At 34.1% G+C, this 20,936-nt stretch overlaps 1 protein-coding gene across 3 annotated transcripts in view; it reads right to left on the reverse strand.

Moving 5' to 3' along the window:
- Positions 1 to 20,936, reverse strand: part of LOC144253009 (ubiquitin-conjugating enzyme E2 E3-like) — a 44,128-nt gene that overhangs the window by 15,667 nt on the left and 7,525 nt on the right. The window contains exons 5-7 of one of the 3 annotated variants that reach the window (XR_013343098.1): positions 20,364 to 20,413; positions 2,260 to 2,322; positions 1,321 to 1,479 (exon numbers count right to left, since the gene is read on the reverse strand). Coding sequence is in view for 1 of the 3 variants with exons in the window: in XM_077794987.1 (XP_077651113.1) it covers positions 2,260 to 2,374; positions 20,364 to 20,413 (165 nt within the window). In the remaining 2 variants the exon portion in view is untranslated. Of the gene's footprint in view, positions 1 to 1,320; positions 1,480 to 2,259; positions 2,375 to 20,363; positions 20,414 to 20,936 lie in introns of all 3 variants that reach the window. The other 2 variants (XR_013343097.1, XM_077794987.1) reach the window with 2 other exon arrangements.

Genomic DNA, 20,936 nt, shown 5'->3' on the forward strand with positions numbered 1-20,936 from the left:
AGCAAACAAACAAAACCTAGAGTTCTTCTTTCAGGTTCTAGTACCCCCAAATCTGTGAACCTTTCCTGCAGGTCAGTGACTCCCTAACAAAAACAGCACCTTCCCTGTCTGCAATGCTGATGTGTAAAGATACAGATGTGAGAAAACTGCCATTTTTAAACTCATGCTTGGGCTAGTTGTAAATTTGATGATTCTGCTTGTAATACTGTGTAATTTTTTCCCTTTCACATACCTCTTAAATTTTTTGTTTGATAAGCTGATCCTTTTAAAGCCTGGTTTTTCTTGCAAACTTTTCTAATTCCTTTCTTTTCTGAGTCTCCTTCTAACAATAATGTATATTGATTTTTACTACAAACTCTGTTGACTAAAGCCTACATTATCTTCATCCTTCTAATTTCTATCCCTATCTTCCTACTTTCTACTCTCATCTTTCAGGCTTAAAGCCATCTTTGAACTTGCTCTCTCTCACTGCCTGCCTCAAAACAAGAGCCATCTCCTGTCATTTCTCTGCAGTTTCCTACAGCAGATCTTCCCACAGCTACTACCTTTTCTCAGACATTTATTACTCTCTTCATGCCTGAATCATACTAGATACTAGGGGTTGATCTCTCTGCATCTAATCCCTCAAAACGACCTGGGGTATATTATAATATAGGTTCAATTTTATCTCAAAGGCTGCTGCTAAGGAATAACTCCAAACCTCTTACCAAAAGAGAGCTCTCTAGGATATTCTAAGACAGCATTTGACTCCCATCTAATTTTTCCTTCTTCAACAAATTAACTCTAGTGCTTTCATCCCTATATCCTATGGCATAATTTTGAATTCCTAATCTTGTTCACTCATCTCTGAGTATGGAATGAGTACTGTAAGTCACTACTCAAAGGGTCTGGGATTAAGGAGGAGGTATGAAACTAATCATCACTGATTTAAAGAAAAAAAAAGAACTTAAACAAATTCTCTCTGAGGTAACTCGTGGCACACTCATCTTTAGAAGCCATGAAGAGATTAGATCCATGATGTTCAGTTACATGCTCAAAGTCATACATCCAATAAGGGATAAGATGTGAATTTCAATCCAAGTTAGATGGTTCAAAGCTCATTTTCTTTATTCTATTTTCTCTGCCTTTAAATGCCACCCTCATTTTTAGCTTGTATGGCACCTTGCATGTAGTTAGGTACTGAGAGGGTAAGAATTAGGCCAATGAAAAAATGGGTAATTTGCAACAATGGGTGGTTAATGCTGGTCCTTTTTATTTGCATTCTCATCCACAGAGAGTACTGGTTATAAATCATGAGACTCTAAAAAGAACACATTTTACCTGGAGGTCAGGATCAGCCAAAGGTTTCTGGGCTCCCAGAGTAAAATGGTCTCTTTCTATGATCGTGTTGGTGAGCTGCAGTTTGGAGGCTGCTTTCCTATAAACTATTTCTTCCACAGTGTCTCGGCCAATCAGCCGGATCACTTTCCCAGCCCTGTACTGGAGTCAAATGAGAGCAGTGTTAGGAGTCTGCAAAGCTGGGGAAAAAAGCATGCCAGGAAAATACACCCAAAAGGAAGCAGAACCAAATGCCACATTGAGGGAAAAAGGAAAAAGACACTGCTCATTGGGACCTGAGCATTTGTTAGAGAAATCTGGCCTCAACTTCTTCCTGAACTTTTCCCCAAAAGAGGAAGAGGAAGGAAGACGAAGTGACCACTATTGGGCCTTCATCTGTAGCCAGGATAACCCCTGGCAGGCATGTTACCTCAAGTCAAAGGGTAGCTGAACACAACTTTGTTTCCTCTTTGTGGTACTGGGAACCCAACCCAGGGGAGCTTTACCATGAAGTTATAATCCTAGCCTTAAAAAAAAAAAAAGTTTTGAGACAGGGTTTAGGTAAGTTGCAAGGTTGGCTTTAAACTTGATCTTCCTGCTTGTCTCCCATGCTGATAATGATTACAGGCATGTGCACCCACTGGCTTTAACTTCATTTTTAAACTGAATTAGGATCTAATGTGAGAAACATGAACTAAATAAATTCTAAGTTTCTTCTAATCATTTTGGAATTTAACTGTTCTTTTCAACAAAGTGAGTCTGAACTGATCATGTGACCACTGATCCCCCAACATGACTCTACAAGCCAGCAGCACAACGGGGTTCAAACCCAGTGGTCTCTAACTCCAACGTGGCACTGTTGTCAGGACTACACGGTCCACCTTCCTCCCCAATCCACAGCTGCAAGCCAACAGAGCAGAAAGGTGCCAATGTCTAACTCACTTGTTCTGGCCAATTTGGTGAGCTCTGGCAGCTGCCCGCAAGTCATTTTGAGGATTAAAATCACTGTCAAAAAAAATAACAGTATCTGCTGCTTTTAAGTTCATGCCAACTCCACCTGAAAACCATAAAAAAAAGGAACATGATGAGCAACACACAAATAGGGAACTAGAAAATACACAAGGCAGGACTAGGTCCTAGTGAAAATCAGAAATCAGTCCAACTGACTGGTTTCATCCTTCAAACTGACATTTCTGCCCCAGACTTCAGGTTTGACCACCCTACAGTGGTCAAAAGTGCTACCTCACCTTCCATTGCATGAACTGGGAAAATTTAATTATCAAATATAACAGAATGAGAGGTAAGCAGAAGAAAAGGATGCTTAAGTTAATTGCGTGAAGACATTTAATATTTGTTTGAAAACCTTGATTGGATTTTGCTTCAAACAGTCTGTGAATAAGGACACAAGTTCTTTCAGAAAACAGCTCCAAAAATAAGAGGTCTGGGGGCTGCAGTTGTAGCTCAGTGATAGAACACAAGTGATAGAACACGTGAGGCACTGGGTTCCTTCCTCATCACCACATAAAAATAAATAAAATAAAGGTATCATCTGTTATGGTTTAGATGTGGTGTCCTCCAAAAGCTCACATGTGAGACAATGCAAGAAGGTTTGGAGGAGAAATGACTGGGATATGGCTTTAACCTAATCAGTGAATGAATCCCTAATGGGATTAACTGAGTGGTAACTGGGGCAGGTGGGTGTGGCTGGAGGAACGGGTTCATCAGGCACATGGCTAAGGGGTATATATTTTGTATCTGGACAGTGGAGTCTCTCTCTCTCTGCTTTCTGATCATGATGTGAGCTGCTACCCTCAGTCACACACTCCTGCCATGATGCTGCCTCCCCTGGAGCTCCAAGGAATGGAGTCGGCCTTCTATGGACTAAGACCTCTGAAACCATGAGCCCTCCAATAAACATTCCTCCTCCACAGTTGGTTCTGGTCACAGAGGTGAAAAAGCTGACTAAAACAGTGCCCATCTACAACTAAAAATGTATCTTAAAACAATGAGAGGTCTGCAGTGGGCAGTAAGAAACACACATGACCACACTTGCAGCTTCAACAAGGTAGGAAGACCTGACGCTAGCTATGATTAGAGCAGATGATACCTGCCTCTGAGTGGAGAAAACCTGAGAGTGTCTTCCTGTACTGGTTTCCACACTAATCAAAGAAGATGTCATAAAATCAGTTCAAGACAAGAACACTCAATGCAACAACTCTCTGCTCTTTCTCCAATGGTGCAGGAAAAGGCCAAAAGAGCACTTTGGGTTCAGGAATTTAGAGTACTAAGAAGCAAACTACAGGCTTCTCTTTGATAAATGTGGAAACTGTACAGAACACACTCTAGCCACGGTCGTTGGAGCTCATTGCTAAAACAGGCCTAAAAGGGCTTGTTCCAAGAACTGAATGAAGGGTTCCTTTCCACAAGGACTACTAACTCCCGGCTGGATGTAAGACAAGCCAGGCAGGAACATTCTCATTGAAGTCTTCCTATAAAATCAAAGTTGGAATAAAGAAATACTAATGACTGAATACGGAGAAAGGCTAAGTTATACCCAATAATAAGAGCTACACTTCTACTTTACTACTGCCAAGCACTGCTCATGGCACTTTACATGCATTGACTCTTTTAACTATCACAACAACCCTATGTCCTTGCTAGCACTATTCTCATTTTGCAGATGCTGAAATGGAAACAGCTAGATTAAGGGATTTATTTGAAGTTGCACCACTAGAAGATAAAACAGTCAGGATTCCATCCCATATTCCAGAATCTGAGGTCATTACTCCTGGGACAGAGACAGGGTCTCACAGTGTTGCCCAGGCCGGCCTTGAACTCCTGGGCTCAAGTCATCCTCCTGCTTCAGCCTCCTGAGTAGCTGGGACTGTAGGCATGCACTACTGTGCCAGGCTCCACAACCTTTTTATCCACTGTGTGCTAACTATCGAGGCAGTCATCTCATTTGAAAATGTGTTTGTGTTCCATAAGAATTATCTTTCTTGGGCTGGGGATGTGGCTCAAGCACAATTCACAATAACTGAACTATGAAGCCAATCTAGATGCTCTTCAGTGGATGAATGGGTAAAAGAAATGTGTCACGTATACACAATGGAATTTTACTCATCAATAAAAGAGAATAAAATCATGGCATTTGCAGGTAAATGTATGGCGTTGGAGAACATAATGCTAAGTGAAGTTAGCAAATCCCAAAACAACAAATGCTGAATATTCTCTCTGATATAAGGAGGCTAACTGATAGAGGGGTAGGGATGGGAAACATGGGAGGAATAGATGAAATCTAGATAGGGCAGAGGGGTGGGAGGAAAAAGAAGGGTAAGGGGACTAGCAAGGATGTTGGAATGTGATAGACATTATCCAAAGTAAATATATGAAGACACGAACTGGTGTCAACATAATTTATATACAACCAGAGATATGAAAATATGTGCTGTATATGTGTCATAAAAATTGTAATGCATTCTGCTGTCATTAATTTTTTTAAAAATCAATTTAAAAAACACTGGCAAAAAAGAAACAGAAAATGCAAAAAATAAAAATGAAAGAAAGAAAAAAAGAAATGAGAGAGTATATGCTAAAAACCAAAACCAAAACTAACAATAAAACCCCAGAATGCTTCCAGTAATCATACTGTAGAAGTATTGCAATTTTATTCTTTGACTGATATGTATTATGGGACAAAAGAAATGAGCATTTATGAGACATGAAAATTAAATTATTCCCTCTATGCTTCCAAACCAGAGTTATCAATATGGAAGAAACAGTATGCAAAAAAAATAAAGATGATAAATAGAAGCTCTACTCTCAATTAAGTATCAATATACACATGGAAGTATAAAGTTCATAAGCATGTATGTATATACACACATAAAATATATACACACATATAAAGACACGATAAATATGTAAAATATATACATATATACATATAAAGATATAATAAGTAAATACTTATATATACACATATTAAAGTATATCCTCAAATCCTCCCATCCCCCTCCAGTCTCTCCCAGGTCCAGTGGAACTGAGGGGTCCCTGAGTGCTGAAAGAAGGATGTAGTAATCACTGTGACCCAGCATGCCTGGTGCAGTCAGCCAATGACAGCACCTCCTAGCACCCTGGTGAGTGGTGCTGGTAGGTGGGTGAGAGGCCATAGGTCAGAATGGCCACTCCCCCCTGTAGACCTATGCTCCACTTCCAGTGGCTGAGAAAGTGAGTGTTGCATTTGTTAAAAATAATGTGTCTCTGGGCATTGGTCCCTAGATCCTCCCTCATACCATGGCAGGTGAACTGGTGCTTGTCTTGTATCTTCCTCTGATGTGGCTGGGACAGGAAGCTCCTTGCTTGCCTGCACAGGGTGAGTCAGAGTGCTGTCCGTCCACCCGTCTGTGACATGGGCAGATTACTGGAGAGTGACCAGAATGCAATATTTCTCTTTGTGTATTTATATAATCTAATATAGAAGAGTATTTTAAAGCCACAATTAAATATCAAACTTTTTTCACTAAAATATATTTCTTCTTATACACATCAAATTTTGTCTCTTGTTATTATTATCCCATAGATTTCTTGTGTGCTATATAAGCATTATGAACCTTCGTAGATTATTTTCACTTATATATCTTTTGCTAGTATATGCAAACAATTCATGCTAAGGTTTTATTAACATTGAAGTGAATTATATCTGATCAATATATTAGTTTTCTTTGGGGATGCACTTAAGTAATTTTAAATGATACAGAAAATTAAACTCACACTGCCCTTAACATAACACTTTCTCTTCTGTTATTTAGTAAAAATGGATCACAAAACTGTTAAATTTGTGCTGTTCTGCTGACAGTAAAACTTAATGAATGCCTGTATGCTATCAAGTGCAAGTTAAAAGAGTAGAGCTAAAGAAATTTTTTTATTGTATGTGAAATGTGAGTATTTTAGAAAGCGAATTGGCTAAAAGCAATTTAATGAGGTACCTTCTAAATTGAGGTGATAAGAAGGCTTTGTAGTGCTGCAGTCCGGCTGGGTAAAATAACCGGGAGGTGATAAACAACTTGAAGGTTGAAGCAGGAACTGCTTTATTGAGGAGAAACTCAGAGGGAACTGAGCACGAACTCAAGGTAGTGGGTACCCAAGGTAGCAGGCACCACTTTATTGCGGAACAGCAGAGGAATATATACCTAACTGATTACACACAGCTTGACTCAATTAGCATTATCTAGATACAGCAGTCAGCCAATAAGGAATCCTTATCATCTTAATGGCTCAGTGGCCTTGCCTCACAAACCACTCCTCCTGGCAAACTGCCAGATGCCATCTTGACTTGATTTGTGGTCCCCAACATTGTAGAAGTTGTGAGAAAGCAATTTAGATGTTCCTGATGATGTCTAAGAGGCCTGGGTGCCTAGAATCAATCTAAATCTGAAACTACTTCAAGGATATTGAATAGGAACACTGTGTCCTGTAACATTTTTGTATTTATCTTTGCTTGTTGATCTGCAATCACTCTTAAGACATTAACTATTTATTGTACTGTTCCATTTAAAGAGTCAGATAATGAAGACATAAATCTCCAAAGACCAAAGTGATGTTCCTGAACAGGAAGTTTCTCTATGTGTCCTATATCCATGACTACTTTTTAATTTTTCATTATATTTCAACTATAATTGGAAAAACTCTCATATTACTTTCAGGTCTATATTCATTAAGTTTTGACTTATCTTTTGAATGTCCCAACTTCAAGAGATAAGTCAAAACTAATAAAAATAATTTATTATTTACCAAAGACATATTTAGCCTAAACTTCTACGATAAATATGTATTTGGTAAATAATAAATTAAAACACCTCATTATGTATAAAGCCATAAATAACTTTCTGCATCATTTATTATTTACTACCAGCAAGACATCTGTTAAGAGTTTACACACATTATCTAATTTAACCCCTATGGTTCCTAATAGGCTCCATTTAAAGATGCTCAAAGATCCCTGACTTTTCCAAGTTTTGAAATATTAATGGAGAAAATGGGCATTTTAACCCAGTTCTTCTCAGGCTGAAAACCAAATATATTATTGTTTAAAATATTAAATACAAAATCATAACTGTGTGAAAAATTTAATGAGACAATTTTTAATTTTACATTGAATTGGCTTTATGTAGAAAAGGCTAACGTAAGAAAAGGTAATGAGAGATTTGACTGCAAAATTATTTTAAATGACTTCACAAAAAAAGAATCCATAAATTGCAGATAAAATTAGTATTATATCTATCAAATAGTAAAAATTTACATGAAAAAGTGATATTATCAATTGAAAAAAAAATAATGCTTCTACAATTAGGAAGAGACAGGGCACATACCTTACTAAATAAGAAATACAGAGGCAGCATTAACATATAAGAAATGCTGAAATACATACTAAATAATATGTAAAATTTTTAAGGTGAAAAATCATTTTAGAATTTGGAGATGGGCAAGATTTTTCTAAAAAATCTAAAAATATTTGTAAAAGAAAAAAATTGCTTTGAAAGAAAGAAAAGGGAATTCCAGGTTTTAAATATGTTGAAAGGAAGAGAGAAAAAAAGGAAAAGGAAGAGTAATCAATATGAAAATCACTCAAATCAGTCAATGCAATGAAAAACCAAAAAAAAAAAAAAAAAAAAAACCCAAATAAAAAACACCAATGTGCAACAGAATGATCAAATTTACTGGATTTAAAGTCCACTACTTATGGTGAAAAAAGATAAATTTATTACCACCATATATTACAAAGGTAATATATTACCTTAGATTAGAAAAATGAAGAACAGTGTTACTTTATTAGATAATATACAACTTATGCAAATGCCTGGAATTTTATTGAGTTTGAAGCTGAGAATTAAACCAAGTGTCACAAAGAGATTAATAGATTATCTCTTAGTGATAACATTTTTTTAAAATTTTTTGCCTACTAAGAGTTGTTTCAGAGTAATGTCTTTATTGTTTCCACAATTAAATAGCTGAAAACAACTGTGTTGTAAAAGATGGAGGACAATGGGAAAAGTTTAAGCTGCATTTGGACTAATCAAAGAGCAAATTAATGTATTTTCTGATTTTAAAAAATACTAAAAAATATGAACACCTTTTAGCTCATGAATATTCTTCCAAAATATAACAAGTATCATATATATATATATATATATATATATATATCTACTTATATATGAAGATTACTGTGACATTTTTTATAGCATCTGAAAATTGGGTGTAGATTCTACAAGTCTATATAAAGGAATGGATTTAATTTTAGCATATCCATTATGTGAAAAAAAATTATTAACTTAAAATTATGATGCCAATTTATTTACTCTAATAATAGGTATAAAAAGGTAATAAAGTTGAAAAACACATGTTTGATCCTGGTTTTGAAAAATGCTAATCCAGTAGTAATGATTCATAAGATTATACAGAAAATATTAGCCATAATCAAGATAATTCTTTTTTATTTTACACTGAACTTTATGAACATAAAAAATTGACATCCTATTCCTAAAGTATTGTTAGATGTTTGACAATAGGTAGAAATAACACAAAATCAGAGAATGAGTACTAATGCTAAAATTTAACCTACAACTTTATTTCCACCTATGTGAATAATGAAACACATTATTTTTAAGTGTTCCTCATTCTTTGGTCATTTGAAAATGTAAGGCTGTATATGAATATACTTTGAACATGAAATAATATTTATAAAATTACTTTTTTTCAGAATAAAGTTTTAGAACCCCTAAATTTTCTTATGCTTCATAAAAGCACTATTGTGGTTCTTACCAGGCCAATAATAATAACACTAATAATAAAAAATTTTTCAAGGCTGAGATTTCCCTTTCATGCTCAGAAGATAAACAGACAATTGGCACCAAATTATAGATTTGGGACAAACAAAACCTTGATCCGTCAGTACAAGTAGAGAAAGTGAAGCTCAAGTGCTACAAAAGGATTTGATAGTACAACAGTTTGTTTCTTTGTTTGTTTTGGTACCAGTGATTGAACTCAGAGGCCCTGGACTACTGAGCCACATCCCAGCTCTATTTTGCATTTTTTAGATATTTTTTAGTTGTTGATGGACCTTTATTTATTATTTATTTATATGTGGTGCTGAGAATAAAACACAGGGCCTCACACATGCTAGGCAAACACTATATTATGAGCCACAACCCCAGCCCTCATATTTTGTATTCTTATTTAGAGATGGTCTCACTGAGTTGCCTAGCGCCTTGCTGTTGCTAAGGCTGCCTTTGAACTCATGCGCCTCTAAGCCACTGGGATTACAGTTGTGCACCACCGTGCCTGGCTGATAGCACAACAATTTATTAAAGCAGAAGCATCTTCTGTGAATTTATTGGACAGCTTCTGCTAACACCCTTTCAAGTGCAATCATGGGTTTCTTTCATTCTAACTGATGACTGATTCCTTTCTCTTCTTCTGTCCAGATAACTTTAAGCTCCTCATCTTTATTGAATCTAACTTAGAAAACAAATGTGTTGTATTCTAACATCAAATATGAAACACATTTTTGTAATAGAATATTGTTGTCTTTGATTTTCCATATTATATCCCTAAAATCACAGACACTTCGAAAAGACATTACATTGTGTTTTATGAACATTCCAAATAATAAGTAGCTAAGATAAATATTTTCTGAACTCTGAATGTTAAAATCTGGTACTTCTTTATATTCTCATATTCTAAAATAGCTACTATTACTTCTTTGTATTTTCATATTCTAAAATAGCTAATATGATGGGCATAGGTGTTCAAACTGGAGAGATTGAGTAGGGGTTGAAAATTGTTCGCCTTGGTTTCTTCTACTTTAATTATCATTTTTAGTTGAGTTCCCCTTAATTTTATGTTGGAATACTATAATAATATTCTGACTCTCCTGTGTGTGTGTGTGTGTGTGTGTGTGTATTTTTCAATTTACTCTTTAAGCTCATATGTCTGATATCAGCACCTCCCTATATAAGCACCGTAACTGTTCCCAGTAAAAAGCAAAAGCAGACACACTTTAAATTTTGCATCTACAATTTACCCCTTTCCCTCAAATGTTACTTTCAATACATCATCATTTTGTTGTTAACAAGTTAAATATTCTCCAATTCTCCTTCTTCTATCCTCTTTGTTATTACCACAAATCAGTGTTCTGGGGTGGGAGACTCCCCTGAGAACATCTGAAAATGCCTAAAGATATTGAGATATTGTTATACTGGAGGTGAGGGAAATATTACTGACATCTAGTGAGTAGAAGCCTTGGTTACTGATAAACTACTACATTTTTACAGCAAAACCCCCAACAGCACAGAATTCTGCAATGCAGAACCATCATAATGCTGAGGTCCAGAAACTGCCTGAGATCAAGACATCATTAACTGGTAAGTAGATACCTGAAACAACAGGATGAATGAATGATCTCTCACTGTTGCTCTGGCTCCCATCCAAGACAAATTTCCACACTATAGCAGAGCCAGTCTGTCCAAAATGTAAAAAGAGCCTGTATTTTATACTTAAAACTTCAATTACTTAGTACAAGGGATGGAAAGCATTATAAAATTCTTCATAAATTATTTCCTCATTAACTCTTTAGTTTCTTCCCACCTCCCTTTTTCTTTCTTTACCAAACTTCAGCGCTACTGAAGAGTTTTCTATTATTTAAACGTTCATCTTCTCTCTCTGTTGTCTGATTTCTGACATTTTGATATGCTGAAGCTTCTGCATGATTGCTATGACACTCAATTGATAGGACTTGTTCCCTTTGGACATAGGTCCCCCTCTGAGGAAAAAATAGAATATAATCAGGAAAATGCAAATAACCACTGCATCACTGTAATTTCTGAGAGAGATTATTAGACTATTTTGGAAAATTAATTTAGTACATTTTATAATTGAGTTGGATTCTAAAAAACAAACACCCACCTCAGTTTGTTATTTTTGCCATTTTAACACACAATAAAATACTTCTGAGACAAAGTTTTTCTCCTGATTTGTTTTGGCACTGGAACCTGGAGTCATCCCCCAGGACAGAGTGGCTAAGGAAGATGGACTTCCCTTCATTTTCAGATGCCCCAGTTGTGTGAGCATTAAATATTATTCCATCTACTTAATAGCCAGGAAGTCACAAAATAATTGAGAAAAAATAGCAGGTTTTGAGACAGTGAGGAATTTTTCCTGCTTATACTTTAAGAAAGGCAAATCAATATGAACAAAATTTATAGTGATGTTAATTGGCTTAGGTAAGGTAGGGGATAGCCATTTGAACAAGTCACTGACATATGAAATGTTACCTTTTGGAATTTTAAGCAATTTTATGACAAAGGAAACTGATTTTGCCAATCTGAGAGACAGTGGAGACTTTTTCTCTTTGAATAAAATCATCCTATTGACTTAGATAGATCTCAAATTTTTGTATCATGCTGCTTGATTTTGCAAATGCCACTGTCCAATTTCCCTTAGATTTTTTAAAGTTCTCCTGTGTAATATGTTGGAGTAGTTTCTTGGCCTGATGCGCCCAATTTCCCCTTTGTGACACAGTGAAAAAAAGGATACTGGTAATAGACATCAATAAGTTCCATTCCAATTTTAAAGAATTAGCATTTACATATTTAGCTTTCAAAAAATAAAAATCAAACAAATGTTATTCCTCATAAAAGACTTGTGACACAAAATATTTAATTTTTATATTTTTGCTGTTTCCTTCACTTATCCACAATAACATACTCTTTTTTAGATTGGAAGAGATAAAAGCTTTTGTGTTGATGACATATTAAAGAGAGAAAGTGAAATGAGCTTAAGTTTGATTTAAAAAATGTATTTTTCAGAATATGTGTAAGTTCAATTTTTATAAGCATTAAAACCAAGCATTTCTAAGTGATCAAACTTAACTCTTAAATTTATTCCATAGGTAATAGCAGGCAATTAAAAACTACTCCCCACATCCACAGAAGCATTATTTTACACTTGATAAACACAAGTACCTTTGTTTCATTATCTATTAGAGGATAGAGAAATAGTAGGCCTGACAAAAATATATGTATATATAATATATATGTATAATAGATGGGCATATTTAAGTATGTAAATTGTATCTCTGCCTGTCTTAAAAATTGCTAATTAATAAAGTGAATGCCATTCTAATTTTATTCTGTTTAAGAGGTAATTTATTCAAGAATATTCAGAAATCATCTATCTAATGGAGGTTAGATTTTATTAGCATAATCCAAAAGTAGCATTTATTACTGGGGAAAGTAAGTGGTGTGGGGCTTTCATTTGGGCTTTAAAGTTTATGTCCACCTGCACTGTAGAATTATTACAAGAAGTTCCTTGTCACAAAATATAGAATTAATATTATAGCTCTGAATATTGGATATAATACACAGTAACTAGAAACTTTAGATATATTTTATATTTAGATTATTCTTTCATTCTTCCTTTTATATACTAGATGTTGATGATATAAAAAATGATACAATATAATATCAATCCTGAAAGAATTTGCATCATAATGGAGAAGATATTTATTTGTAAAAACAGACAAAGCACACTTAATGTTATGATTAAAGCTTTTGAAAAAGTATATGGAAATTAGATTAATAAGCTCTCACTTCTATTAGGATGGGAAAGTAATGATGGTGCAGCAGAAATTCTTTGGGGCATGAAAAAAAGAGAATTCAATGTGGAACTTAAGGAGCTAGAGGCAATGGAGGCTATGTTGGCAAATGTTAAGCATAAATAGAGACAGAGAAGCAATAAAAATCAGAAGAGGTAGGAATTGTGTGAAGCGAAGGAATGATGTGAACAAGTATTAGTGGGGCTGAGTTTGTTCCTACAGGGAATTTGGAAGACTATTTGTGATCATGCTTGGAAGAGCTGGGGGACATATGAATAAATATTGAGTTTATTGCATAAATAATAGAATACTTTCTTACTTTTGTGGGTATGGCATGGTTAAATGTTTATTTTAGAAACTAATGCTTGTGAGAGGGGAGAATGGCACACTTGAGAGAGGCTCATGACAGGAAGAGTAACCAGGGGCAGGTCACTGTTCTCTAGGCCAGAGATAAGAGAAAGGAGGGTTGTAAGCACTGGCAATAATGACAAAATGAGAACTTATTTAGAAAGCAGAATAAACAAAACATAATAGTAAGGATTTGATTTTTATTTGGTTTGTTGTAGCTAAAATCACAAAATTTAGAGATTTAAAATTGCCTATAGTTATGTCTCAATTATGGTAAAAACTGAATTAAAATAATTGAATACTTGGTGTGTCACAGCAACTCATGTGGTGGGAACAGCAGCAGTGGCCAGGCAGCACAGTTTCAGAAGGTTCCTGAGAGCCACTGCCTGCAGCACCTGCATGAGCCTTGTGCTCTCAGCCAGGAAGCTCCAGAGGAAGGTCAGCTCTGAAGAAAGTGAGGCTAAGAAGAAGCCTAAGAGGAGGTCTTCCAGGCTGTCTTCTCCGACTGCTGCTGCCAAGGCAGATGCCAAAACCAGAAAGGTTTTCTTTCATAGTCAGCAAATGGAAATAGTGATGTGAATGAATAACTGTGATATGAGGTAATAAATGCAGTTTTGCAAATATTTCCAAAATAGAACTGACGGGAAGCAGCAAGTCATCAAGGAGACTGTATAAAGTGTATGTTCACAAAAGGGAGATTTTATAAGGATCCCAAAGAGGAGTTGGATATTTCCAGATGGAGAAGAGTGAGACTGAGAGGTCTGTGAAAAGAAAATAGGATTTCAGGAGGTGCATCATCATCTGCCTAACTAGAAATATATTAGACAGTTAAGGGAACTGAAAGACTTTAATTTGATTGAAATGCACAATATAATTCTACAACAAAGGGAAAATAGGCAAAAGAGAAATTAGAGAGTACATTGCTTGGTCCTTTAAAAAGCAAAGACAAGAATAACATGGGGACATTTATATTTTAGAATAATCTCATTGGCTTTATTGCTGACGATGGGATAACAGATGTAAGACCTATGAATGAGGGGCTCAGAGTAGAGTTTACTATATTTTAGCAGAGAGATGATACAAATTTTAATGTCATTATCAGTTACCAGACAATGTTATTTAGAGTCAACAAAATATGATTACATAGAGAAGTAAATTGAGAAGTAAAGTTGATATATGTTTGATTTGATATATTTTGACCTGGAATTTATATATTTTAAAAAACCTTCTATAATTTACACTAAGTGTTTACTGTGCCTCTATAGATGAAATATTTGAAGGATTTACTGAGTCTGACAATTTTAGTGTTTTAGCCTCCTGATTCATTAATATAAAATGTTACATTTTAAGTAAGGGAAGTATTTTTTGTTTGAATTACTGCTGTCTAAAAAAGATATTTAAATGATTATATCAAACAAGAATTTATTATGTCTGTTTTTATTATTTAATTTTCCTTTTAATGTGTTATGGAAAACAAAAGTTTAATAATGGAAAATTACATTTATTTTACATAATTTTGGAATAATTTTTAGCTAAGTTATCTAAGGCAAAAAATAAAAAGTAAAGTTTTACAAAGCCAGATATGTGGTAGGAGGTGGGAGAACTAGAGGTGTGCAAAATTTGTGGTTAGAGACTGATCCTTCCCATCTCTTCCAGATGCTTCCCTTATTCTTAACATTTCTCAAAATTTGATATTGATACTCTCTTCTCACATTTTTCCGAAGAGGCAATTACATTACTTTCTATGATTGCAGAAAGTTATGATTACATTATATTAGATTTTGACACTAAATTACACACTGGTGAGAAAGCCATGCTCTTCATTTGGTTTTTATTTTCATCACTAAGACAATACAAAGGTGACTCCCATTCTGTAGTCACAAGTTACTTCAATATTCCTAGTAAAACATAACAGAAACATATATATGTTTTATTTCATTAAGATCTCCTGAAGGGAGACAATTCTTTGTTGTATGCTAGAGCCTTTTTCCCCAAGTTTTGAAAAGCAAAATGTCTCCAGGTATTGTCAACTATCTCCTAGACTATGAATATGGGGAAGAGGCAAAAACTTCCGTGATCCAGATGCAAAAGAAACATTAAATGTTAAAGATATTTCATCTTTTAAATTCTAATGAAATGCCCAAACAGAATTCTTTTTTTAAAATTTAATTTTTAGTTGTAGTTGGACACAATTAGAATTACTGTAATTATCAACTACTTTCTATAAGCAAATAGAAATGATAGCTAAATAATCTTTAAGTGAATAATATTAAATATCACAATTATGAAAAAAGTAAAGAATATGAGTTATTTAATATTTTCTTTCAAATTCCAACTCACTGTTTTGCCTGGAATTACACTACATTATGTTGAAGTAATTGGTAAACTATACTATTATGAGTGTAAATTTTACAAATATTGAAATTACTGCATTCTGAATAAAATCACAAACTCTTAAAATGGGATATTTAAAGAGGGGAAAATAGTAACTAATACAACTATCTAAAAAATTTATTATACTTTACTGGGCAGTCATAGTCATGGCATTCTTATAAATATTTTTTAAAACATTTTTTTGTAGTTGTAGATGGACAGAATGCATATATTTTATGTTTTTTTATATGGTGCTCAGGATCAAACCCAGTGCCTCACACATGTTAGGCAAGCATTCTGCCAGTAGCTTCAGCCCCAATCCCAGGCATTCTTTTAAAGTATCATTAAGTTTACACATATTTTTTGGAAGGGATTGAGTATTTGTTCATCTATGATCAACACTTTTAGGCTAATTTTCTGTTTTAACTCAAGTTTTAAAAAAAAACCTGCTTTTATTCACATTAAAAACAAACTGCTTGATATGTACTCAATAATTAGATGATGAATTAAGATGTAATTTTTCCAATAAGTAGGATGTGGATGCACTGGAGCAAACACCAGCAAGAGTGAGGGCATGCTGCTAAACTGTCTCACCTACTTTTATCATGCTGTATCCACTTTAGGGATCCAATTTATGTGGTAAACAAAACTTTCAACAAATTCATTTCATCCTCACAATAATTATACAATGGGGAGATCAACTTAATCTTCATTTTACAACTTGGAAAACTGAAGAACAAAAATATCCCGTAACTTATATAAAGTGGCATGCCAATAGTGGCACAGCATGGATCTGAACAGTCTGGCTTCAGTAGCAGGATTTTTCCAACCTCAATAGACACACAATTCAGTTAGCAATCTTATTAAATTCAGATTCGGACTCAGTACTTCTGGTTAGGGGAAAACAATATTCTGATTTTTAACAATCACACCTGTGATACAGATGTTGCTAGTCTGAAGATCACCCTTTAATTAGCAAAGTTCTAATCTACACTGGACAATAGTGAGAGATATGGCAACCATCAGAAACACAGTTTATACTCAGAAAATTACTCTTACGTGCAAATTGCCAACTTCTGATTTAGAACTTATGCTACTTCTTTTTCTTTCTTTTAAAAAGGGAAGTTAAGGGCTGGGGATGTGGCTCAAGTGGTAGTGCGCTCGCCTGGCATGCGTGCGCCCCGGTTCGATCCTCAGCACCACATACAAACAAAGATGTTGTGTCCGCCGATAACTAAAAAATAAATATTAAAAAATTCTCTCTCTCTTTCTCTCTCTCTCTCTTTAAAAAAGGGAAGTTAACAAAATTTGCAAGTATTATAGTATTTACAAGTATTATAGTAGCTAATTTCAGGTTTTGATAGTCAACATATGATTAATATAAACTTGAAACTGTAATATCTACCCCCCATAAGGCCTTCCATTCATCCAAAAAGGATTTACAATTACTCTTAAATATCTTCTTTAACATAGATTCAGTCCAAACCCATTAATATTTAGGAGTACATGTTTGTACCCTCTATACAGGAAAAGAAATTCAAGGTTAACTTAGAAATCCAGCACCTTTCCAAACTTTTGCTGTTTACACAAGTGCTAACTCTAAGTGGAAAAGGAAGCACATCCTTTGATAAACAGAACGTAAATGTCAACACATTACTAAACAACTCTCGTCCATAACTTTCTGTAAAACAAAGGGATGTTCATAATAATTTCCCTTCATGCTCACTGGTGAATTGATTTTTATACCATAATCTAAAATATAGAATGTAAAAAGTATAAAAGTAAACCAAAAAACATATATTATTTCCCTGTGTTTAAAATGCATTGGCCCACAGGCCTTCAATACTTAAAACCTAAAATACCATCAAATCATTAGAAATTAAATCTTTATCAACCTTGTTTACTAAAAGAAAAAGAAGTATTCCTATTGACATATAATCAAACACTTTTAAAGTCATGCATTTAATTTGACAATGATATCTTTCAAAGGCCATCCTGGATGTGTATATTAGACCTAATTATGTAACTAAATAATAACTTATTAATTAAAACAAAAGATGGGATTTAAGACAAATCTCCCTAGTACAAGTAATTCTGGTTTTCCTATATCTCATTCAACATTTTCCTGAATGTACCCAGATACACTTAACATTTCTTCCCTGAGGGATAATTAACTGCCACATACTTTGACAAGTTTACACACACACACACACACACACACACACACACACACACACACCTTACCAAAAGCCATAATTAAATAATTGCACCTGGAAGTAGCAAGCATAAGGTTTCAAAGGTCTCATGCAATATTAACACACAAATTCTAAATATACTTATGACTGTGGAATCCCATTTTTAATTACAACATAAATTAACAAATCTAAATAATACAATTACCATAAAGCTAAAATTCTCATTTATGCAGCTATGAGTTAAAAGAAATATAATACCACAATCTATTGCATTTTCTGGCATGAAAGCAAAAACACAATACAAATGTAGGCTTTTCTATCAAAATTACAAGAACTAACCTTCTACCCAGAAGAATCCAAAGACACACAAAAGCATCTGCATTATTTTACATATGAGGTGTATGGAAAAAAGTCTCTCCCCAAAGTAGTAAGAAACAACTTCTAATTTCCTAAGAAACTTGTATTTTACATTTGTTTTTTTTTTCCTGAATCACTTACACAGCCACAAAGAAACTCAGATATTAAAGAACTAGAGAAGTTAAAAGATGTCCTTTTCAATAGCCAACAGTCACCAAAGACTGTGACAAAAGAAAATAGATATAAGTATTCCATGTTACTGTGCACAAGCAAGCCCAAAGTTTTACTGCTTCAATAGTTAAATCACTAAATGTTAAGCATTATTTCATGAACCTAAATGAAATCTGGTATATAAAGAGAAAAAAATATGCGATAAGTGAAACTTACTTTCTATTTCACAGAAATATTATTATTATTTTAGATTATTTTACTTCATCTAAAATAATCCTGTGACCTTGTGGAAACAGTCCTGGGTTAAACACTTAAAGTACATTCCTTTACCAAATGTACTAGTAAATTACTGCTCTGAAAGTATTCAATATGTCTACTATGTTCTCTAGATGTAAATTCATACACTGGTTTAAGCCATTTGCAGAAAATCAACAGAAATTATCAGAATATATTCTGAAAGTTAAGTGATTCTTCCACAGAGCAAATTTAACTTGACCTCCTAAATGGTACAGATTTGACACACCATTTAGAAGGGTAAAAGAAATACTGATTTACTTCTTCTCTAAAGCAATACTGTTCAACAAAATTATAATACAAGTTACACATGTAATTTTGAATTTTCTAATAACTATGCGAAGATGATAAAAATACAATTTTTAAAACACTTACTAAACATGCCAAATATTATTTCAAGATGTAAAAATCCAGTATGCATTTCACACTTACAGCATATCACATTTTCAACTAACCACAACAACCTGGTCCATAGTCAGAATGTGGCTAGTGGCTACACTATTGAGGAGTATACTTTTTAAGTAATATTTTGAGATCTGACATACCACTCTGTTTATAATTAGTTCACATTCATGTCTGCTTTTTAAACTGAAATGGCTGTGACTACAAATATAAGCAAAACTGTTAATTCACTGGATAAATCAGGATCAGATCCCCCTTATCTGGGAATCTGGTTAACACACACAATAAGTAGCAAATGGATTTTTCTTTATTATGTCTCAAGTAGACTTCAGAGATGGTGCTGATCAACATGAGCAAACACAATTTGTAGCAAAAACACAGGTTAAACACCAAAACATTTTTATATCAAATCATAACACTGCCTTAATTCTAGCATCCCTTCCCCTCTCATTCTTGAGCACATATTTCTATGCAATTTATTTATAATATTGCTCTCTAAATTTGATAAATTTTGTAAACCATACAGTCACCATTCAAAAATAAACAGAACACTATATAAGACACAAATGAAAAAAATCAACCAGCTACTTTTAATACAATTTGTCAACCAATCTTAAAGTCTGAGTTCCACTGAATTTGATTCTTCTCACAATTCCAATTAATTTACTTCTAAGAATTTTCCCAAGTCATTAGGATATTTGTTTAAAATGTAAATAATTCCAACAATGTGTTTTCTAGAAAATAACAACTACAACCATAGCTTAGCACATAAAATTTGTCCTTTAGGCAAGTTACTGAATAAATCAAACAAAAACAACTATACTCCTGTTTAATGCTTTCACATTTTGTAACACCATATTCAACAATTTCTAAATTTGGAAAATCAGTTCAGATTGCACTCAAACATTAACTTTAAAACTTAAAACCTTACAGGTTTCTACAAAATACTTGTGAATAAATGTATTCCACAGAAAAACAACAGAAAAATCAACACCACTCAAACAAATCTCAGCAAGAAGCACAAGATCAGTATATTCATAAGTACAGAATATATGATACATGCTAAACAGTGTTTTTCCCCTAATTTAATTTAATTCACCTAGGAAATTTTTGTTTAAAGCACTTGCAAAGTTTTAAGGAAGCAAACATAGCTAGCTAGCCTCTTCTGCTGCACATACATACAAGGATAATACATTCATCTCCTGATATCATTCCACAATTTAGAAATCAAAATAACAAAATTTGTTTCTTACCTGTAGTTAGGAGAGGGTTAAGGGTTATTTCAGCTAGCTCCTTCTGAATTCTATTAGTGAAATGGGAACAGACAAAAAGGATTTGAGACAGTCTACAGACTAACCAGAAAATCAGAATGCCCTCTACCATCATGCAGGTAACTGCAAGGCTGGTTTTGCCTTCAGTAATGCTAACATGGCTGCTTCCTCTTTGTTCTCAGAGGCATAACCCAAACTCCTTAACAGAAAATTGCAGCTTTTTTCTCACTTGGTACTGTAAATAGGTAAGTCATTTACACCTGATTTGAGAAAGTCCTCCACTACTACTCAACAAAACGATGTAAAATCTATTTTAAAACTCTTTTTACCAAAGAAATTCTCTTTTCAAGCTTATATGCAAATGAGACAAAACAGAAGGAGGAAAAGCACTAGAATATTTTTGACAATGACTTCAATCCACTTTTACTGTGGTAAAAATTAGAAAGCTATTGCAAGAGCACATTAATAGTTTTGTCAATATTTTATCTGTTTAAAAAAAGTTTAAAATTTACAAATACCTTTACCAATGAAAAACTTCCAAGGACTATTTTAGCA

Source organism: Urocitellus parryii, unplaced genomic scaffold, assembly GCF_045843805.1.
Source record: "Urocitellus parryii isolate mUroPar1 unplaced genomic scaffold, mUroPar1.hap1 Scaffold_83, whole genome shotgun sequence".
Classification (NCBI taxonomy): Eukaryota; Metazoa; Chordata; class Mammalia; order Rodentia; family Sciuridae; genus Urocitellus; species Urocitellus parryii.